The sequence below is a fragment of the Chlamydotis macqueenii genome, chromosome 9, assembly GCF_036417535.1.
Source record: "Chlamydotis macqueenii isolate bChlMac1 chromosome 9, bChlMac1.mat, whole genome shotgun sequence".
Classification (NCBI taxonomy): Eukaryota; Metazoa; Chordata; class Aves; order Otidiformes; family Otididae; genus Chlamydotis; species Chlamydotis macqueenii.
In genome coordinates this window covers 8,419,977-8,442,936 of record NC_141564.1, presented here as the reverse complement: position 1 = coordinate 8,442,936, position 22,960 = coordinate 8,419,977, and the positions used below count along the sequence as shown (strand labels likewise).

Sequence of the window (22,960 nt, the reverse complement as noted above, 5' to 3'; positions counted from 1 at the left end):
GATTCCGTGTGTAATAAGGTGGGAGACAACTGGGTCAGGAGTTTGTCTAGGGAGGACAAAAACGTTGATGTTACGGCCTATTAAATCTCTGAGCCAGTTTTCACAGCGCTCTGTACCAGCCATTGTTAAAACTATATCCAAATATGCTGGGGAAAATCGCAGGCACGAGGACAGCATTACTGCAGTCTGTGAGTGTATCCTGTTATCTGTTCTCCCTGGAAAGATGTTCAACACAGGATTAAAATAGCAATAAGGGTAGCTGTGCCTAGGAAACCATACAGTCTTCTGTGAGCTTCCTACACGATAACCAAAGAGAGGAGACTTCTCCTGAAGTTTTGCATGCTGCTGCTACTTATATAATTTCTCTCCACATCAGCTAGGCTTATATGGCTTTCCTAAGCATTCCTGCCTGATATTCAGCATCAGTGAGGGTGCTTAGCTTGTGGTGGGGTGGAAAGACTCCTTCAGGAATGGAGCTGAGTGCCTGCTAAATTTGAGCTGCTTTCAGTGGTGCAGATCTGTCAACTCAGCCCATGCTTGGAGGCTCTGGTGCAGCAGGGCACTGGGTACTTGTGGCCCCACCAAATGGCGCACCGGAGAGCAGGACAGGCTGGAAGTAACACCCTACAGCAGTTTGGGCAGTGCTTGACTCAAGAGAACACACGCTGGGAAACTGGAGCATAATATTTCACTCATACTGGAGATAATTATACTTGCTGTGTCTGATCGTACAGCCGTGTTGTGCTGGTGGGTCTGCCCTGCAAGTCAGAGGCAATTAAAGATATTTTGTGTAAGGGGGATTTAGGTCCCTTGTGCTGATCTGGAGAGCAGCTCTTTAAAAAAGGTCCTCAAGACAAATTTCCCCCTTGCTTTTAAGGAAATAAAATCCAGAAAATGAACCTTGATTTTGTTTCCAGGTTCCTTGTCTGACCAACCAAACAGGTAAGATCTACAGAGCCTTCAGTGGCAGGCAAAGGCAACATGGACACAGGGCGATCTGACTGACTAAAGGCGTCCTTCGGAAATGACAGAAAGGTAACTCATTTTAAGGAGGGAGCTGAAGAGAGACCGGCTGAAGCTCTACCACAGACAGTGGCGGGAAGCAGAAAGGTGACAACAGAAGAAAGACAAAAGACAGGCAGAAGAAGGGTAAGATGAAACAAAGAGCGTTGTGATAGCAAGCATAAAAGATATCCTCGCTATCTTAGTGTAAAAGGTCCGTCCATATGTCAGTAAGGAGGTTACAAGGGGCAGAGCAAAGGCTTAGATGAGAGAAGCCATGCAAAAGCCTGCTCTAATTAAGTAAGAGATGGGCACAGCACAGAACGGGTGGCATAACAGATGCAAGGTCAGGGAACAAGGTTTTGACATGTGGAAAGGAGAGCAATACATCTGTAACTGACTGAATATCTAGAAAGAAGCTGAGATTAGTAGTTGAATGTGACTCAGATGATATGATGATTTACTAAATGCTTACATTTACTAAGTGAACAAGTACAAAACGTCAGAGGCCTTTATGAGCTCCATCCATTGCTTAAGTTCCCAACTGTCCCTGCCGTGACCTGGCTCAAGGTTAACTGTGCGGTCAGAGCATGGGTTTGGTGCAGCCTGTTGACACAAGTGGTTAAGGCTGATCTTCCCAGGGAGTGTTTACATAGTTTGTATAGTACATAATAGACTTTTCCCTTTATGTTTATTCAATTTAATTTTGCTGTCACAGCCTCCCTTCCCAGCTCTCTCAAAAACTGGGAGGGGAATTGAAAAACTAGTTACTAATCGTGGAAAATGCTCGCCTGAGAGAGTTCGCAGTGCTCTTAAAGCAAATGCTATTACACCAAAAGCTATGTAAAATCTCAGGAGGTCCAGAGGCAATGTCTGTGAAATTCTCTGTTCCAGTTTCAGGCAAAAAGTCCATTAATGCCTCAAAAACAGGAGGGAGGGAAGGGAATGAGTGTGCTCCAGCCATTTGAAACGACCTCTCTGTCAAGGATTACCATAGCATCTCTGTTTGTCAAAACTCTGCCTCCTCCATCAAGGTGCAAGAGACCTACTTGCAGTTACGCTGATGCATGCAGAGCTACCACACGGCTTCCCTGTGATAAACAGCACATAAAAATATATATGAATATAGCAACGGGGTTGCTTTGAAGTCCTGCTGGTTTTCATATTTTTATCATGCCTCTTAGCAGCACAGTCCCTGTAAACTGACAATGTATTGACACGCTACCTTGGGAGATTAGTACCTACACAGTCAAAAGCAAGTAACAGATCTGGCAACATCCATGCAAATTGTTCACCACGTTCCTCCAGAAGGCCCCGAACTCAGCTGTTTTGCCTGACAGATGCTGGCAGGCTGCTGCTGCTTTCACACCAGCCTCTTTCCCCAGCACTGTCCCAGTGGCATCAGGCACTCCAAGAATCAGCCTTGCCCACCATGATCAATTGAAAGACGTGAAAGAACTGACACCAAACCTCAACAGCTCTCCTCTCCCAGCGACAACGTGAGAAGTCGCCTTGTTCCTGCCAGGGAGGTTTGCCTTGCTGCTCATGAGAGTTATCTATCTGATTTTCCCATGCAAAGTGCTACATTCCTGCCCTCTGGATTCAAGTATCTTGCAGTTTAATTTCCTGAAATTGAACAGAACTGTTTAAAAATGAAGCTTCTCCATTCCCACCATAAAACCTGCCTCGGGATGGGGGTTAACTTTGCGGTTGCCCAAATCTCTCTGAGGAATGTCACAATTCAGATGTGGGAAACCAAGAAACAAGCTATGACGCTCCTCTCCGCATCCCACAAAAAAAAATTTCAAAAATGCCACAAGAGCAAAAAGCATAATAATCCTCTCCTCTGTGGCCACGCAGATAACCTCAACTCTGCCTTAACAGAGAGACCACAAACGATAAAATAACTTACTCGTCCCTCGCAAACGCTACACCAGCGGCTGTCAGAAGCACACGCTGACCCCGGCGCGCACCGCTCACGCCCCCGTACTTCAGCCTCACGCCTTTCCGAGCATGCAGAATCAGACTGCAGCGGAAAGTTGGCTGTGGCGTTAACGATTTAACTGCTTCGTAGTTACAAGATGCAATCGTTATTTGTGAATGGAGGTACAGCTGCTCAGCGGCAGCGGTAGATCCCCTGCCAGGCGGCGTGCAGACCCGATGCCCCCGAAGGCGGCAAGAGGCCGCTGCCGAGGCCACGGGGGTGTTACACCGGCAGCGAGGGGGCAGAGCCGGGTTCCCGCAGCACAACCGCCTCACCCCGCCCGAGGCCCCTCCGGCCCTGCACCGCCGTGGCCGAGATCTGGGTTCCATTCGCTTAACGCTGCTGGGTTTGGGGGGCGGGGGGGGGCGCGAGACGGCGGCTCGGCGGGAAACGGGAGTAGCGGCGAAGTTGTGGGAGAGCGCGGCCGCCGGACAGCCCGGCCGGATCCCCCGGCCGCCGAGACCGGAGGAAGGGAGGCGGGGGACGGCTCCTTACCGATGTGCTCGATGAGGTTCCTCCAGGAGTCGGCCGTCATGGGGTGGGCGGGCGGCGGTGCCTCGGCGGTGCCGGCGGGGCTCTCTTCAGCGGGGGGCTCCCTGTGGGCGGCGGGGGTACCCTCAGCCGGGGCAGCGGTGGACGCCCCCCCCCTCCGCCCCCGCGCGCGGCCCCTCGCATCCCCCCCCACCCCCGCCCTCAGTTTCCCGCCCTCCGTTTCCCGCCCTCCTCTCACCTGCCGGGCTGTCCCGCCGAGCCGTCCTGGTCCAGGGCGCAGGCGGCGCTGAGCGCGGCGGCCAGCAGCTCCATGGCCGGCGGCGGCAGGCGGCTGCCGAGCAGCTCCGGCGGCGGCGGCGGCAGCGGTGCGGGGCTGGGGGAGCCCGGGCGGTTGCCACGGTAACGGGGGTAGGATGGCAGCAGCCTGCGCGGGAGGGAGAGGGGAGCTGCGGCCGCCCCCGGGGCGCCCCCGCAGCCCCTCGAGAGCTTCTGAGCCCCCAAACCCCCTCAGAGCCTCCCGAGTCCCCTCAGAGTCTCTCCCCAGCACCCCCCCGACCCAGGCGTCCCTACGGGCTCTCCCCGCAAAATTTCCAGAGAGCCCCCTCGGAGCCTCTCCTCAGACCCCCTGTCAGGCGCCCCCAGGGGCTCTCCTCCCAGATCCCCTCAGAGCCCTCCCAAAGCTGCTCAAAAACCCCTCAGGCTCTCCCTCCAAAATCCCCTCAGGCGTCCCCACAGATTCTCCCCCCAGAGCTCCCTCAAAATCCCTCGGAGCCTCCCCTCGGGCTCCCACAAGCCTCTCAGAGCCCTCCAGCCCCTCGCAGCCTCCACATCTCCTCCGAGCCCTCCGAGAGCTCTGCCAAATCCCGCCGAGTCCCTTCAGCCTTCCCCAAACCCCTCCCGAGACCCCTCACAGCCCGTTAGAGTTCCCCCAACCCCACTTCCTCAGACCCCCCCCCCCCCCGCAGCCCCCCAAACTCGATCCTCGGAGCTCCCACCCACCCCGAGTCCCTCCACAGCCCCTCGGAGCCCCCCTGCAGACCCTCTCAGAGCCTCCAAATTCCTTTTCGAGCCCCAACAGACGCCTCAGGCTTCCCCCCTCAGAGTCCCCGGCCCCCTGCAGCCCCCCTGCTCCCCTCCCGCGCTCCAGCGCAGGTCCCTCCTCCGCCGGGAGGCTGACTCCCTCCTCCCCAAGGGCCCCCCCAAAAGGCAGCAATCCCTGCCCCGGGGGTCCCCCACCTTCACAGGCACCCCTACCTCCATCCCCCGTGCTCTCCTGCAGAGAGGCTTATTCCTCAGATGCAGGGAAGCCCCTTTGCCATCCCCTCCCTCCCTCCCCCAGCAAGCACCCACACACCCCATCACACCCCATCCCAACCCCACGCCCCAGCCCCTCTCTCCCACGCACAGCGGGCGAGGGGTCCTGCCCTGGCACTGACCTCTCCTCCCTCAGACCCGGGGCGCAGAGCTGCCCTCCATCCCCTGCACCTCTCTGCCTACGTGCGGCTGGTGCTGGATTTGAGGGAGAAAAGGGGGTGGCAGAGGGGGGCTCTCCTGAACTGCTTCCAGATCTGGTGCATATGGTGCGTTTCTTCTCTGGGAATGAAACCCTGAGCTAGAGAAATATCACTGGGAAACTCAGCCTAATCCCTCCTGCCGGGAACTGCGCCCCTGATTACCCCACGGCATTGACCGCTATCTTCCTCTCCTCCTCTGGCAGGGCTTTGCGCCCGCTCGGTCATTTCCTCCGTCTCTCCTTCCTTAGCGTTGCTACTTCCATAAGGATATGTGTTCTCGTTTAGGCAGCAAGTATCTCAGTACTCAATGATCTATATCTGTCTTCCTTCAGGTAATTGTTTTTCTGCCTCAGGGATAAATCCTCTTGCACTCCACAGTACGGTTACACCCTCGGATCGGTTCGAGTGCTTGTGGATGGGTTGGGTGCAGCTCGTCCCTACACGTTAGTAACCCTCAGCAAAAAAAAAAAATGTCATCTGCACCACGTTGCAATTGAGGAGTTAACAGTCAGAAAACACTCAGCTATTCCTCGCATTCACTTTCTCCCTGTTGCATAAATAACCATGTTTTTGTCTGTGCATGATCATGTAATTCATGCAACAACATAATACCCGTGTGTTGGTCTGTATGTGTAAAATGGTTTCCTTTTTATCATTTTTATATTGTATTTGCTAAATAATATATCAGGATAGTTTCCAGTCAGCACATAACTGTACATTCAGAAAAACTCCTTCAGCTTATGTGAACTAGATCTTGATCTAGCACGCTGGAGAGCTCGATCCTTAAGTCATGAAGAGACAGAACAGGAGAGAAAATAGCTGGAAGTGTCGGTTGAGGGACTTGAGGACTCGGAGAAGGCTGTCAGTCCAGTCTAGGTCCGGTCCTGGACTGATAAGTCAGAAGGACCAAACAACCGATAGGAAAAATCAGGGTGAGAGTGAGAGCTGGAGCCTGTTTTGCCTCATAAAGAAGTGCAGGAGGATGGCCTGACAGCTGGGGGAGTACAGGGGAGATTGGATGAAATATGGGATGAAAGTGGGTTATCCGCCATTAAACATGGGGGCTAAGGGGTGTGGGGAGACAGGTGAGTGAGGAAGCTGCCAAAATCTTGTAGAAGGGATAAAGCTGCAGAGCCTATCTGAAGCTTTGCCTAATAACTAACATTTTGGTGGCTTGCTGCCAGGGCAAGAATATTGTCAAGGGTTTTAGGAAGTGGGTGGGATGCTAAAAAGCTTCTTTCTTAGAAAAGGGGAGGGAGGACATTAACTGTACAGAGCCTCTTCGTTGTCTTGAGTTCTGGAAGAGCAAGGATGCTGTTTACTATTTTCTTAAGGAGAAGGACCAAGAGCAGTGGGGAGTTCTCCCTAGTACCCAAAGGGAAGCCAATGCAAAAGCTCTTACTGACAGTGCTACAATGAATATATATCTAAATATAACTTTTGGGTGTACCTACTAAAAAAAAAAAATCTCTTTCAGAAATACGCATTAAGAGTTTAACAGATTCTAACCCCTCACTTCCAAGAGTTAAATCTGTTACAAATTGAAATTTCTTTTTGGAAAAAGTGTCTGGGTCATGGTATAAAAACCATTCAAACATAGAAGGAATCTTTTCAAGAGCCCATAACTGTCTGGTAATTTGATCCTACCTGTCTTCCTTTTTTTCCTTCAAATTTTCCAAAATAATTGCACTTTTGGTCTGAGACGAAAGCCTGAAAAACGCCACTAAAAGTAATAATGATAACAAAAATGTTGGAAGCTATGAAGAGGTGAGAACACCGGCTGAGGGTGAAATGCCCCCTGTGGCCATGGGAGCTTGTATTTTTGTGTCTCAGATCTGTTCCACTGTGTAGCAATGACCAATAGTATACTTCTCCTTCCTTTAGAACTCTTCTTCTTTTTTATTGTAATTTGATCTTTAAAAACTGTTGCTCTTTCTACATTTCCAGGCTTATTCTCATACTTCATGTTGACATACAGAGAACGTCTGTAAACAGAACAAGTGCCTGAGAGATCCTTTTTCTCCCAGGTGAGATGACATTGTGTTCCCAGCGCTCTGGGACTGCAGTAAAAAAAAAATGATATATATCAAGAAAGAGATATTTTTGTCCTGCAAAAATTGTCAAGGTTTTCCAAATCTTGCTTTTCTGTTTGGGGACAAAACAGAGAGCTTTCCAAGTCTGTAATGAAAAATGAAGGAAGGCAAACAAGCAATTCTCTCACAGCAGGTCGGAGTCACGGCTGTGTCATTCCCTCACATCCCACATGTTACTGCCTGTTTCAGGGTGGATCAGTCTCTCCTCCCGGACTTGCTCCGTTTTCTCTAGTCACTGGGAAAGGTGCGTGAACCTAGTGAATGCCTTATTCACCAGATACCACTTTAGGTCAGTCAATACTGGACTATTTCTGCTAAGGAGAATAGCTCCAGCATAGCTGCCTCTTCTTTCCTCCCTACTTCCACAACTGTTAGGACTTTGTGAACAGTTAAAGCTGACCTGGCTGCTCAGTTCCACTTTTCACTCGACTCCCTGAAGCAGATTTCTACCTCCACTTTTATGCCAGCACTCACACTTGTCTCATTCTTGGTGAGCAGGTTTTGGCAGCTAAACTGATGGAAAACGATTCTTTTTTTTTTCCTGGTAGAACTAGCCTTGCGTGTGTGTGGATTTTCTCACTACAGGGTGAGCTCAATGCAAGTGCCAGCACAGCAGAGGTGGCAGACATGCCGATGGATGGCAAGACCGTGGCAGTGCCACCCTGGATTATTTTACACTGCTGCAGAACTGCAGGCTCAGGCAGAAGTTCCTGCTCCACCTAATCTTAACCATCTAGGTAGGAGTCTGGAGGAGATTTTATTTTCTCTCTCACTGTATCAACAATGAATTTGATCTAGAGCCAAAAAAGCTTCCCTCTGTATCATCAAAACCAGTAAAATCTCATGATGACAGATCAGTTTTCTTACCAAAATACCTGTATTTCAGGGTAAAATTCCCTTTCTAGTTGTAGGGCTAAAGAAATAATCTGACTACTAGAACAACATGCATTAACGTAAATAGTTAAAAATAGTAAATAGTTAAAAATCCTACCCCAGCACCACGGAAGTGGTGCTGTGTGGCCTGTGCCCTTGGTGGCAGAAGTCGTGCAACTCCATGACTGAGCAAAGCCCAGTTTTCTCTCAGGAATTCTTAGGATCCCCAAGAACACAAGCTCTGGAAATGCTCATCATGGCCATCATTGGATGGCCGTGCTGTGGTGGCATGGAGCATGACCATGGTTCCGCTCCCTCTGGGCAAAGGAGAGCAGGTTTGAGCTTGCGTATGTTCTGCAAATAAGGGGTTCATGTGGTTGCAGACTCTTCCCAGCTTCACTGTACTACTGTTGGAAAGTATTTTAAATGTTGGCTGACCTGGTCCATGGTTGTATTAAAATGTGATAATTAATGTGAGTTTATAATTAGTTTATTACAATTATCTCATTTAAGTTATGTTTGAGGAATGAATTTCCAATCTTGGCTTTTATTTTCAGGTGCTAGTAATTTTGAAAAATGATTAAGCATTTGAATTAAGATTTCTTATGTTTATCTAAACTCAAAAGCAATCCTTAGAATAAAGCTATGCAATCCTTAGAATAAAGCTGTGCAAAGAGTTTGTTTTCAAATAATACTGAAATGCATTTTTTAAATGTTCTCTTCTAGCAGTTTTTAGAAATTAGACCTCCTCTTCCAGAAACTAAAAAGAGAAGATTCAGTCCAGCAGATCTTATTCATGAAAAATTCCCCAAACCCTTCTAGTCAGTGGGAGTTTCACACCAAGAAAGGCCACAAGATGAGGTAAGAAGCACTGTTTTAATCTGAGATAACCAAATTTGTGGAGAAGTGTGAAGTTGGTAATAAATTTGAATAACGTTATACCTAGTCAAGTATATTTTCATAGTTCAAGTTCATTCAGGTTCCCTCTGTTCACGTGTGGTTTTTAGCAGTGTTTTTGACAACAGGTGTCTCTGGGCAATTTTTATTCCTGGTTTTTGACTTTTTAGTGGGAGATAAATGGAACTCCTCATTCCTAATATTTTTAGATCATAAAGGTCAAGAATACATCTGTTCTCCCAAATCTCCTTAAGCTTTCACCGAAATACCTTAATTATATATGTTGAGTCTGGCAGGTTTACTGATAACTAAAAATATATTTCCTATATGAGATTATTTTTTATATATTAAAAAAAAAAAGCTTAACAATTTCTTAGACTTAGGAAAATATTATTGTATCTCTATTAAAAGAAAACAGAAAACCTGTTTTTCTGTCCTTTGAGAAGCTTTGGTGTCTGTTGATGTAAGAGTTGAAATTTGGGGTTTGCCAGGGCTTCATCTTTGCCACACTTGTGAAAATCCATAGAAACTATAGGCCCTTTTGCACTCTATGCAATACAAACAAACTTTAGACTGAGAATTTAGCATCTAAAATCCCTGAGCTGCTGCCGATGGAGAGAATGTGTGCCCTGTCCAGAGCTGAGAGAAACATTTCTGATATCGCAGTTGTCAAAACTGCCAGGTCCAGTTCTAGGCCCTGTGAATAAAGCCCATTTCTGCCATATCCTCAGCGATCCTTGTGCTGAGTCCAAGCAGCACGATGAGAAAACTACTTGACTGAAAAACAGAGGGAGCAAGACTCAAGCATGGAGAGGGAGATACCTACTTCTGGACCAGAAGACTGCTATGAAAAGAGGAACTTGCCCACAGCTGAGTGCTTCAGGAATTGGTGAGTTGGAAAAGGCTGTAAAATACAGCACTGGAGGAAGGGTGGGAGACAGATTGTATGAGGAGCCAAGGAGTGAAGAGCCGAGGGAACGGCAGGACACTGAGATGTGATCTGCAGGAGGGAAGAGAGAGGAATAATGTGTCTGGGAAACAGTAGGCTGAGGAAATTGTGTAGGGAATTACAAGTTGAGGCTGATTTCTGTCAGGAGTGAAGCAAAGAGATTGCTTGAGGACCTGAGGGTCAGGGTATGTCCAGATGAAGCAGATCAGATTGGGAGAGCTGGAGGACAAAGCCTAGACCTTGCTGGGTAATGACACCATAACTGGGCTGAAAAACCCAATGAGCAGAGACTGGGTGGAATAGGTGGGCGGACTCATTGGTTGCATGCTGGAAGGATGCTTAATTAGAATCGTGTATGTTATTGCTTACTATTCTGTATGATCCTGTGAAATACGAGATTTTGCCAGTAATAACTTTTTAATACCTACAGTTGTTATTTTTACTAAAAAAAATATTAATTTAAAAAATTCTTCTCTCTGCAAATACTGTTGCTCTTACACTTTAAAAGATTCAGACTGCAAAGAAGGAGGGATGGGGAAAAATTGTCTATCTATCTATCTGTATATCTGTCTCTAAAAGAGCAAAAAATTGGTGTAGTGTGACAAAATACAAAGGTTTGGTCAACATATGTTTGCACCAGCTATTCCTGACTTCACCACTTGCAAATTGAAGCACGATTAGCAGCGTAGAGAAGAGGTGACTGTAAGAAATTTATTTCACAAGTGGAAAGAAACTGCTCGAGTATGGTATAGGACCTCTTCCAATACAGGTCTCGGCCTCTCTGGAGGCTCTCCCCGCGCTTCTGGTTATTTCAGGCTATAAAAGCAGTGCCCTCTGCTGCCCAGGACAAATAGTGCTGTGCTACGGGAACCTAACCCGAATTCACGCAAACATCCCTCGGAGTGCTACGCTATTTTACATGCACAGTGTTTCTCTCTAATACACGTGTTTGCATGAATGCAAACAAGTTAGATTCTCTCTTGATGCTGCAGATGACTATTTGTATTCACTGTTGTAGTACTTCTATTCTTTGAGCTTAGATCAAATGCAATGAAATTATTTTAAGATGATCCTCATTCCTCTGAATTGGAGATTTTATAACCAGCCTAAAGAAACAGTTTCCTCTGCACTGGTAGAACAATGACCTCACAGTGAGCTTTGCAACGTGGATTTTCACATTGAGTTTCTCTTCTACTGTATCTAGCAGCCCATAATAAAGTCTTATCATTTTTGGAATCTGACTCAGTGGGAAACGGTAGGTAAATAATACAGTCATGCTGCCAAAATACCTGTATTGTATTAGACATGAAGAAAAGTCAACATGCGATTAGCTGGTAATATAGGGTGGACACTGATTAGTGAATCTCCTTTCTGGGGTTTAAAATGACTAATTTTCCGGTCTCTGCGGGAGCTGCTTTCAGCTGAGGCTGACAGTTGTGGATGGACACCCTGGGTGGATGTTTTTCTGTCGTGGCTTTCTATGATCTCAGCCTGCACAACTGCTACCACTCTGAAGCTGGAAGGAGTGATCACAGTAGGAAAGAGCAGCTTTTGTTGAGTTCAATTCCTTCCAGGTCTTTGGCTCTGGTTACTCTGAAAAACAGAAGCTGTGCTAGAAGCTCAGCACTCAGATGTTCAGGGGAAGTCAGCCGAGTTGTCAGGAAGTGGCTCGTTGTGTGCAGGGTTTGGATCTTTGTACAATGCAGAAGACTGGGAGGGAGCCACATGATTTTGTGGAGGACTCTAGAGTGCTTCAGGGGAGCTGGGGATCGCATAGGAGAAAGGTGATGGGAAAAAAATCATTTGAGAGTAGTTAGGCATGAAAGTGCTCTTAAGAAGCATTTTATGTAGGGCACGTGGCAGATTTTGCAACCAGCAAGAACATTTGAGGTAATTTTGTTTTCAGACATCCGAGTTCAGAGATCAATGAACTACTCTGCTATCCTCAGAGCTTTGAACAGATTTAAGTCACTGGTAGTTCTGAAGGAGCCTATGGTGCTTTTCCTTAATCAGAGTGTTAAAGAATATATCCCATCTGAGTACAGTTCAGATAAGTATTCCTTCTCCTGAGCTGTTTATTATGTTTCCCAATTGTGTTCACCTGTCCTAAATTGGGTAGCATGGCAATATGTAAAGTGGCATTGCTATCTGTGAAGAAAACATTCGTGTCAGACCTGTTGGTGATCTTCATGCAATGAGAAGGGCTTGTGCCTGCCCAGCCCTGGCATTTCTATGGTTGCCATAGGACACTGCTGAATGTGAAGAGGTGCAGCACTGATGCCCCACCTGCCCTCAGAACTGTGGTGATTCACTCCTGTGAACCCCATGGACCTTCCCAGTGCTGGTCAGAGGTGCCTGTGCTGTCCTTTCTGCAGAACTGCTAGCTTCTGCTTTCAGAAGAACTCTTAGCTGACAGGTGCCAGGTTTTTGGGTTTTTTTTTTGAGGTGGGAGAGATTAAATGCATTTCATGAGACCAGTGATAGTATTTTAGATGCCTTATCTACACAATGGCCTCTTTTCCCCATAAAAGGGGTAGCATGGTGATTATTGCAAGTAATGGCACTGTCCTTAAGCTCCTTTATAACTCTGAAGCAGGCTTTTCACAGTGCAGATTTCTAGTGGTTCTCTTACAAATTACAGCCAGTCTTTTAGAGAAGGGAAGAGGAGGACAGGGGCTCAGTTTGAGCTGGAACTCTGGTCTCATTCTCTGCCAAATTTCTCTGCTCAGTTGCAAGAGCTGAGCCGATGCCACTCAGTAGCACTGCCTGCTTTTAGCAGACATGTGACTTAGAACCTGTACTGACCTGTCAAGCTCTGTGCAGAGCACCATCTTTGATAAAACTGACTCCCAGCACAGGCTCATTGTTTCCAGCTCCAGGGAGAATCAGAATTTGCACATTTCAGAGCTGCTAAGTGGCGGTGTCAGGATGTCAGAGCCTGACAGTGATGATTATGCCGCAAGGAGAGGAAGACAGATGGGTTTGACATCTCAGCAGACTGTAACTGTCTAGTTTCATATGCTCAGTTTAATGCCAAAGGGCAATCAGTTTTAGCCAGGGCAATTAATTTATTTAAATCCAACTTGACAGTTTGGCTAAATTTTTTTTTACTGGAATCCTCTCCATAAGGAAAGGTGCCTGGAAGGGCACTATGCGTGGCACTAACACAACTGGACTCAGGAATTAGGACCATACAATGCAGCATAATTCATGCACCTTTAGAGGGCAAGTATTTAGCACTTTCAGCTTGATCTTCTACGGTACAAGTAGGGACTATCTTGTAGTTATACAGACAAGAAATGAGGAGCTAAAGCTATTTGGGAGAATACCTCACTCATATATTTGAAAATATAAGGCTAGGTAACTGCTCCTCTCCCTGCCTGGCTGCAGTGGCAAGAGAGCAGAGGTGAGGGTAAATTTATGGGATGTATGTCAATTTATGGGTTGTAGGATCAGGGCCTTTTGCTGGACCTAGGTTATTGAGGGATTTCAGCCAAAAAAGGGCTACCTCACTGAAAGCCTCTGTTGCCTATCAGCTCTTCAAAGTAAATGGCAAACAGAAAGTCAGAATACTTTAGAAAGCATCTTTGTAGCTACTTCTACTTAGCTATAAAATCCTGTTTTCCATGTGGGGTTGTATAACAAGGCCTCAGGAGAGCCCTCTGGGAAGGTCGAGAATGCGATCACACTTATGTTGGGATGTTCTATAAGGAAATGCCCGCGGGCTCTCCTTATTCTCTCAACAAGCTGCTTAAGGCAGCCTACCCACTTTGCTTACACCACTGGGTGATCCTACAACACTTTCCTCTTTTTCTGTCTTCCTCACTGTCTTCTTGTTCCCTCTTTTTCCTTCCCTGTCTTCTCCAAACTCATGCGGATAAGACCCTTTATACCAGCACACTAGCACTATACGATGCATATCATTAAGACTCAAAACAGCACTACAAGTCAAGGTGAGAAGGCACGGATCAGAGCTATAGCTTAGTCCAGCTGCCCTTCCCAAAACAAGCATTCTTGCTCTGACAGCACTCTGACTGTATTATCTAGTGGAGGCACGGTGAATACCCTGTGCATGCACTTCCTTACCTTTGGATCCATAGTTCGTCTAACGTTGTCTTGTCAGAGTTTACTGGAGATGGTGATCCCTTATGAGATAAAACGTTCAGAGGCTCTTTGATGGGCTCGTTGTTTTTGAGTGAACCTGTGATATAAAAGAAAGCCAAGAGGGTGTTAAAGCAATCATTTTCTTCAGGGTCATCTTTACCCTTACTGTAGGTAGTGGTTTGCTTACACCAAAGGCAACTGGAAGACCACAGACACAAAGATGGTTACGTTTTAGCTTGGATTTTCAAACAAGATTGAGGTGTCATCAGCTTACTTAGTTCAAGAGTGTACAGCCTTTGTCACAGCTGCAAATGCAACTGAGAAAAGGTGAAGGTAGATTTACAATATCAGTTCTTATGTCTGTGAGTAGCACTCTCACCACTGAAAACTGGTCCCAACATTAGTGATTTCAGTGCAGAAAAGGTTTAGCTGTGTGTGCCCCTGCATGTCAATATTTGGTTTCCCCGGTCAGAGCTTCATTGCTGCTGTGCTTTCAGGCACACAGTAGATGTTCAGTTTACTGGATAAATCAAGACTAGATTTGGGTGGGACAGGAGCTTTACTTTTAATTGCTTCTCCAGTTTCCCTCAGATGAACCTCTGATCCTTTCACAGGGAGCCAAAGTTGTATTAAGTCCATGGCTTACTACTGCAGTACTTGGCAAGAGAGGGTGCATCTCACTTTTCAGATGAAACCTCCTGTTGTTTGAAGCCTGTTGATAAATGGCCTTGTTGTTTTTTATGAGAAATATTTTGGTCTAAGTCATAATTCTGTTTGCATTTCAAACTGCTGACAGCACAGGCAGGTCAATACTCTGACTGAAGCCGGTTTCTGATGCACCCTTTTAACCAATGCTATGGATTTTCAGAGGGAAAGGGTGAAATCCAGACTTTTAAAACTTCCTAAAACAGAGCCAAGGGCTTATGAAACACTAGTTTGAGTTATTCTCTTTGCCTTTTGAATAGTTTAAACACTTTATCCTTCTGTCACAGGAGATTGCTTAAAAAAACAAACTCTTTTTCCAGTTAAAGGAAAGCATCTATTATGTTTTACAGCTCCTAGGCTATAAGCCAAAGCTAGGGTGGTGCAAAGGGTGCCTATATAAAAGCCTTTCTCTCTGCTGGACTTACATTCTTTTACATTATTTTTTGTGTTCTCATTTCTTGAGTCTTTATTTTTCCATTTTGTATCCTACACTGTATTTTGCCCTGTATCTTTCCTTCTCTTCCTTTCTTCTTTCCTTCCCCTCTCCTCCCCCCCCAGTCATTCCCTAAGGAAAATGAGAACAGGTTAACATTTCAGCTTGAGTCAGACTCTGGAATAGCTGCTGTTCAAATAGGTTTGAAGTCAAGATAAAAGAGCTCACCCATCCCTTGCTTCCATGCACGTCAGCAAATGCTGTCAGAAGACGTTCCTGCTACAAATGAGGCTGGTGTAGAAGCATCTGCTGTCCAGTTTCGGGGAGAGGGGATGGAGTCAGTGGAGTACAGAGAGAGGGTAGAAGAGCTGCTTACACAATCCTAGCTGAATTTAAAAGCTGTAGCTCTGAGCTGAATTTGCTACAAAGGTATTGCTCCTAGTCTAGGTCTTGATGTACGGACTTGAGAAAAGAAACATTCCCAGTGTGTCCTGCTGACCAATTGCAGATATGGAAGAAAAAGCCCTGTTTGGAACAGATCCTGTTTTGGCAGCGGTAACACAGAGAGGGGGATGTGGGAGAGAAGTGCAGGTCAGCTTCTGTGGATGCTCTTATGAGCTGCTAAGAGAGAAGCCCTTCTTTTAGCTTGTCCTTCCTCAATGACACTGGCTAGACAGGAGAGATGTCCTCCTGTGCCGTTGTCCTGATGCTGCAGATATATGAAGAAGGTGTGTCCTTCTGTGCTGGTTCTGCTGCAGGGACACCAGCAGGTAAGAGGGGAGAGGGCCTCCTCAGGAGCAGTCTGGACGCTGTGATGCTTGGGGAGCAGGAGAGAGGGCGAATCTCTTCTGTGCTTGCTCTGCAGCAGCGCTCTGGGAAGGTGGTGAGAGGATGGCTCTGCTCTGGTCCTGCTGCTGCACTGGCAGGGTGGAGAGCAGCTCTGCTCTGGCATAGGCGACACTCAGTTTATCCACAAACCTCATTGACAACAGTAGCAGAATATTAAACAGGAGCTCTTTGCTCTGCTGCTGTCTGCTTGGAAACTTGGAGAAGGGAGGGAACTTTCCTCCTGTCCATGCCACAGGGTTGAATGGGCCTTTATACTGCTGAAATAGCATGTCTCCCTTGGCGAGGCAGGCAGGAGACACCTATTTTCCTGGGGACATTTCCCAGACCTCCTTTTATTTTAGGGTGGAGGATGTCTGTTCATTGTTTTCTTAGAGAACTTGTTCTGCTTTCAGGGGCTGAAGCGGTGTGTTTTACTACTGCATAACAAATCAATAGCTTTCAGTGGCTTGGGTAGCACTCAGACATCAGGAGTAGTGTAGTATCATGTAGACTCATGCAGCTAGCCAAAGTTCAGAGTTCAGTGCATTGTATCTGTTAGATAATAATCTGAAAATAAGATCGGTATCTTTGTTGTGATTCCTTTTATTTACAAGGAGTTATAAAATTCAGTTTCTCTGAACACCTGGGAGATCAAGCAACGGGCATTTTCTCTGTTCACAGTTCCAGGTCTCTCTCCTTTAGTGTTTAGATTAAAACCACTTCCAGTTTTTTCTTGCAGCCCTGTTTCCAGTGCTTCTGAGTGTGTTGCGATGGCTCCTTTCCTGGCTCTCTCTTTAGCTTCTCATATCTTTTTCTTATTTCCTTCACAGACAGCTGCTCAGACAAGGTGCCAGCTCAGTGAAAGCCTGGCCTTGCAGTTCTGCTCGGTACTGTTCATACACAGAGAAAGCCAACTTGTTCCATTTCTACTGAAGCCACGGCTGAATGTATGTATGTTCTGGATGGTGTTCCTGTTATTTCAGCCTCCTAGTTCAAAGGGAGCTTAGGTGTTTCTTACAGCCGTCCTCAGTGCGAGGTGGCAGCAACTGCGTTTTCAGAGAAGTTTTGCTCTCCTCTCATAACAGGCCGTTGCGATTTCTGCAGGCTTGGTCCATAAACAAACTGCTCTGTTTTTGCTGACTGTATATGCCGCTCAGCTTGCTCTACAGTTACTTGTATAGATTTCACTTTTGAATGTGTCCTTTCTGTATGCTAAAGAAGTTCCTACTCCATTAATTTTTAAAAAGGGGAATAAGGAAGACCTGGGTAACTACAGGCCAGTCAGCCTCACCTCTGTGCCTGGCAAGGTCATGGAGCAGATTCTCCTGGAAACCATGCTATGGCACATGGAGAGCAAGGAGGTGGTTGGTGACAGCCAACATGGCTTCACCAAGGGCAGATCGTGCCTGACCAATTTGGTGGCCTTCTATGACGGGGTGACGGCATCGGTGGACAAGGGACAAGCAACTGACATCATCTACCTGGACTTGTGCAAAGCTTTTGACACTGTCCCGCACGACATCCTTCTCTCTAAACTGGAGAGACATGGGTTCGATGGACGGACCACTCGGTGGATAAGGAGTTGGCTGGATGGCCGCACTCAGAGAGTGGTGGTCAACGGCTCAATGTCCATGTGGAGACCGGTCACGAGTGGCGTCCCTCAGGGGTCCGTGCTGGGCCTGGCCCTGTTCAACATCTTTGTCGGCGACATGGACGGTGGGATAGAGTGCACCCTCAGCAAGTTCGCCGACGACACCAAGTTGTGTGGTGCCGTTGACACGCTGGAAGGGAGGGATGCCATCCAGAGGGACCTTGACAGGCTGGAGAGGTGGGCCCGTGCCAACCTCATGAAGTTCAACCAGGCCAAGTGCAAGGTCCTGCACCTGGGTCATGGCAATCCCAGGCACAAATACAGGCTGGGCAGGGAATGGATTGAGAGCAGCCCTGAGGAGAAGGACTTGGGAGTGATGGTGGATGAGAAGCTTAACATGAGCAGGCAATGCGCCCTTGCGGCCCAGAAGGCCAACCGCATCCTGGGCTGCATCAAGAGAAGCATGGCCAGCAGGTTGATGGAGGTGATTCTGCCCCTCTACTCTGCCCTGGTGAGACCCCACCTGGAGTACTGTGTCCAGTTCTGGAGCCCCCAGCACAAGAAGGACATGGACCAGTTGGAGAAGGTCCAGAGGAGGGCCACAAAGATGATAAAAGGGCTGGAGCACCTCTCTTATGAGGACAGGCTGAGAGAGTTGGGGCTGTTCAGCCTGCAGAAGAGGATGCTCCGGGGAGACCTGATAGCGGTCTTCCAGTACCTCAAGGGGGCCTACCAGAAAGATGGGGAAAGGCTGTTCAGTAGGGCCTGTTGCGATAGGATGAGAGGTAATGGTTTTAAAATAGAGGGGGGTAGATTTAGATTAGAAATTAGGAAAAAATTTTTTACGATGCGAGTTACAGAACACTGGAACAGGTTGCCCAGAAAGGTGGTGGAGGCCCCATCTCTGGAAAGGTTCAAGGCCAGGCTGGATGAGGCTCTGAGCAACCTGACCTAGTCAGGGATGTCCCTGCTCCTTGCAGGGGGGTTGGACTAGATGACCTTTGAAGGTCCCTTCCAACCCTAACCATTCTATGATTCTATGATTCTATAATAGCTTCATGTCTTTCCCTGTTTAAATTCTTTCTCTCTTAGAGAGTGGAAGGGTGGCAGAGCAGAGTCCTGCATTTGTTTAGTTTCTCTGCCGTGAAGCACATTTAAACATCCAACCATTTTGCATTTCCAGGCTGAGCAAAGAAGATGGCATCGCTCTGCCAGCTGTGCCATAGGGCAGGGGTGTTCTGTAAAGTGCTCACCACTGAGCTGCTTTTTACCTTCCTTTTCCTTTTTCTAATCTTATCGACTGCTTTAGTTCCTAATCTCATTGGAAAAAGAAGCATAATGCTGTTTGGGTCAGTACTCACCTGTAGTACGCCCCACGTGCATTGCTTCTCTCGAAGTCTTTCTCTTCTCTCTGCTCGGTAGCCTCATAGATCGGTAGTACCTGGAATTTCTTTGAATGGCAATGTAATGTGTGTGAGAGTCCCTCTCGTGGGTCACCGAGTTAGCACCTTCTGACTCTTCCTCGCCTTCAGAGACTGAACCTGACTCTCTCAATATTTGCTGAGAAATGCCCTGCCGGAGAGTTCTGGCAGAGAGCCTGCTGGCAGCTTCTCTCCCATGCCCATCCATGGCTTCCAGATCTTGTCTCTATGGCAACTGAGACGATGGATCATCAGCAGAGCAGAAGAAGACAGGTAGCCTCCACAACTCCATCAGCTTTATGTGAGTTAGAACTGGAGACGGACAAACAAAACACAACAATATAGATAAAGAGAGGACAAAGTTCTGGTTAGTTCAGAGGCTACAGTGCATTATCTGTTTAGGATAACGGAGACTTTCAAGGATTTTTTTTTGTCTGAGATCATCACCTTACAAACCTTATTCTGATGTCCTGAACGTTGCTTCGGCGTGCTCATGGCTGCCCTGCCATGACACACAGTAGTGGTACAGACGTTACTGGAAAAATGACTGTATTTGCTCAGCTGATGACCGCTCCCTTTTGTCACTTGTGAGCAGTAGGTTACTAGTTGATTTAGAGTGGATACAGGTAATGGCTGTGTCCTTATTTTTGAGGGTGAAAATGTTACAGAAGAGAAAGTAAAAGCTGAAGAGAAAGCTCTGTTAATCTGTCTATTATCAGAGTACTTCTCCCTGTAATAGAAGAATTAATGCCTTTTACAGGGCTGGGCGCCTTCTAACACTTATTGACAACACTCACTCCTGTGGTGCAGGTAAGTGAAGAAAAATCCATAACTGTTGAGAAGTGACAGTAGAAGCGACAAGATTATGTAGTAATGAAGAGACTTAATTTTGTTGCCCTCCAGTGCCAGTGTACCCCCTCAGGGACATGAGGACTTCAGCACAGGGGTCCTGCTGCTCCCTATGTCAGTACATAGGCTGTGCCAGTACTCCCAAGCATTTTTAGAAGGCAAGTCACTACAACAGCAAAACAGCAGTTGATCCTTCAGCCTTTGCAAGACTGGGTAAAATGTGAACTGATTACTTAAGCGTTCGCTGCTGGCTTTGTCTTCTTGAATTCTTACAGCTGTCAAAGCTTTTCTAAGTACATGATGTGATTTTGTGACTGATGTGGCTAACATGAATAGGAGAAAGAGATGCTGTATAGGAAAAGTGAATATAAAATTGACAGTTTGCTGAGAGAAGGGCATAAAATAGTGCTATGGATTAATCATTAGATGCTGTTTTGAGAAGTTACACGTATCACTGGTTTGTTACAGTATATCTAATATAAAAGATACTCTAGAAGGTAAGCATCTCAATTTTTGTTCTGGGGCTTCTGCAATCTCTGTGAACCCATGTGTGCCACAAATCTTTTTCTTGCTTGTCCCCAGGGTCATTCCAGCTGACTCTGGGACATCAGGGACGGTTGGGATATAATCTGTAAATCCTCTGCTTTCCAGAATTATTGAGGACGTTTTATCCTTAAAAAAGGGGGGTCACAACCTGAAATAATGCTTTGAGCCTGAGTTGTTCTGCTTCCTGGCTCTACAGATGATAAAGTCTGCTTTTTCCTCTCATAACCTGAACCACAGCATACAGCTCATAGCTGCTAAATTTGGTTCCTGACTTCAATTCTGCCAAGACTTTTGGTCTGTTTGGAACTGGTGGTTGCTGTGGGACTCTTTCCAGTGTTACTGGAAGTGTATGAAGTGCCCGTTTGTTGGTTGTGGTGTTAAGTTTGCTTTGTAAATTACTCTGAGGTATAGAGATTCACTAAGCCTGTTTCTGTTTCTGTGGCTCAGTGGAACAGTGAAATAAAACAGCTGCTGTTGGAGATGGCTGGAAAAGAAAGAAAAGGCTATTTCTTTTCCTGTACCTTTCTTACTGTCCCAAGACTAAAGCCCCAAAGGCTTGATCCTTACAACTGTGATGGAAGCATTTCTGTTAACTGTATCACAATTAATATTCCACCTATAATCCCTCCTAACTCTAAACTCTATGGCTTATTTTGTATTGATTTCTCTTCTGTAAACTGTTTTATGTCTTGTCACTCAAGGAGATGAACCTGTAACAATCTCCTCCATACCAAAGTTCCTACGTGCTTCAGGTGACCACCCCTCATCCATGTTACTCAGACTGGGGCAGAGACCTGTCTCTCTTTTGTGGCCTTTGCAATGTCGACACAGCTTGCAATGCTTAGCAAGTTGCTGCTGGTGTTTTCTTGAAAAATTAGTTAAAGTTTTCACAGGAGCTGCTCACCAGTCAGGAGTAATTTCAAAACCATGTAAATCTCCAAAGGTAACATTAGGCAAATAGCTGCACGCGCGTGTGTGTGCAGGAATGCATGCGTGCGTGGAGAAGACTGTTTCTCCCTTTCCTTTACCTGGTGAATATGAAAGTACATGGATGTCGTTGCTGGGCTTTTCAAAGATGCTTGGTACAGAAGAAGCATGGCTAAGAGAAACTCACTCAGCTGAGTTGCCCAAAGATGTCACTATGTGTTCAGTAGCCCTATCAACCAGCGTAGTTATTTTTGTTGCATACACTTTTTTTGGTCCATCAGAGGAATGAAGGGTGTCCATCCTGAACAGTTAACTCGCTGTCAGGCTTCCAAACAGTCCCTAACAAACAAGGTGTTTGACCAAAGTGAATATAGCAGTGGATGAGAGAAAGATTTCCATGTTTTCTAGGAGAGGCAGGAAAGAGGGGGCACTTGTTTATTGTGGTGGCTATAAACTATATATATATTTTTTTTTTTTTTACTTCTTTAATGAAGAGTTCAAGAACAGAATGTATTTCTGAAAGCAGTGCTTCCAATTCCAAAATTAATAGTCTAAGAAATTACTGAGGAACCATTTACTGATATGCCAATCAAATAGTCCTGGCTTTCGCAGTTGCTTTAGGTGTATCAAAAACTAGGGATGAGTTTAAAGGATATATTCAAATTTGGTAGTATATTATTCTGGTACAGTCAAGCTATTCCGTGACAGAGAATGAATGATTCAAGCAGGTGTGGGCCATAACTATCCCTGTCTGAGTGTTTGTAGTGAATTTTTAAAGAAGGTATTCACCTCTGATAGTCACAGGTAGGTGAGTGTCAGGTCTTGCGTCAGAAGAACCCATCCCAAGTATATTCACATGCCCTCCTGAGATCACATGTCTTGCTGCAGCGTCACCACCTACCTGAATGTGCTTTGCAGGCAAACACACTTCCCCGTAGCTCAGGAAGACCAAAGTAGCAATCTGTAGGGAAAAAAAAAGAAAGATAACAACAATAAAGCCAGCAAGTGATGCACATACAGCAACACCAGACAGATGCATTTAGACTCACACATAATTCAGCTTCCAGGTATTTGACTATAGAAATTTTACTTGCCAGTGGAAAAAAAAATTGCATTTACCAGCAAATGCCATGAATTTGTACAAGGGCAGTTGAACTTGGAGACGTTAGGTAAAATGCTAATAAAAATTAGAGGCTGAGTTTCCTAGAGCAGTGTGGACCTGGACAAGTGAACGTGTGTGGGAAAGAGAGACCACTGCTGCTTCTGGGAGGATGGAGCTGGATGTGTTTGCAAGGCATGGTCTAGCTGTGGATGCCAACGACTGACTGCTGGTCCCAACTATACAAAGAGTGAGCTGATAGGGATTCAAAGGGTAGCAGGTGTATCAAAAGCACAACTCCTTTTAATGAGTTTGATCTAGATAAGAATGTTTATGATTTTAGTAGCAGAAGCTGCGGCCTGAAAGCTGAGATTGCAGCTGTGTAGACCTGCAGGTATTTCAGAAGGGTTTAGTTTGGGCAGAGTTTGATCCAGGAGTGTGGAGAATGAGGTATGTTCTAGTGCCGGTTGATCATCTCTCCCTTTTTGCTCATCCCGCGACATGCCAGGTGGGCGCAGCTGCACGAGCCGCGGTAGAGGCAGACTGTGTGATCTGTCACTGGTGGGCACTGGTAGCAGAGGGAGCTGCTGAGGGCTGGCAGTCCCAGAAAGTCAGGCTGGCTGCCTCAGCTGTTGCTGAAACAGAAGAAGTGC

General features: G+C 46.6%; 2 protein-coding genes across 3 annotated transcripts in view; one reads left to right on the top strand and one right to left on the bottom strand.

The window, feature by feature from the left end:
- NGEF (neuronal guanine nucleotide exchange factor) overlaps window positions 1-19,196 on the bottom strand; it is a 42,813-nt gene extending 23,617 nt beyond the window's left edge. Inside the window, exons 1-4 of one of the 2 annotated variants that reach the window (XM_086754731.1) lie at window positions 18,827-19,196; window positions 13,891-14,005; window positions 3,717-3,902; window positions 3,482-3,582 (exon numbers count right to left, since the gene is read on the bottom strand). In XM_086754731.1, coding sequence (XP_086610857.1) covers window positions 3,482-3,582; window positions 3,717-3,902; window positions 13,891-14,005; window positions 18,827-19,094 — 670 coding nt within the window. In that variant the 5' untranslated portion in view covers window positions 19,095-19,196. Of the gene's footprint in view, window positions 1-3,481; window positions 3,583-3,716; window positions 3,903-13,890; window positions 14,006-15,274; window positions 15,933-18,826 lie in introns of those variants that run through there. The other variant, XM_086754732.1, reaches the window with a different exon arrangement.
- Window positions 9,711-22,960, top strand: part of NEU2 (neuraminidase 2) — a 37,058-nt gene continuing 23,808 nt past the window's right edge. Inside the window, exon 1 of the mRNA XM_086754733.1 lies at window positions 9,711-9,744. The gene's annotated coding sequence lies outside the window, so the exon portion shown is untranslated. The remainder of the gene's footprint in view (window positions 9,745-22,960) is intronic.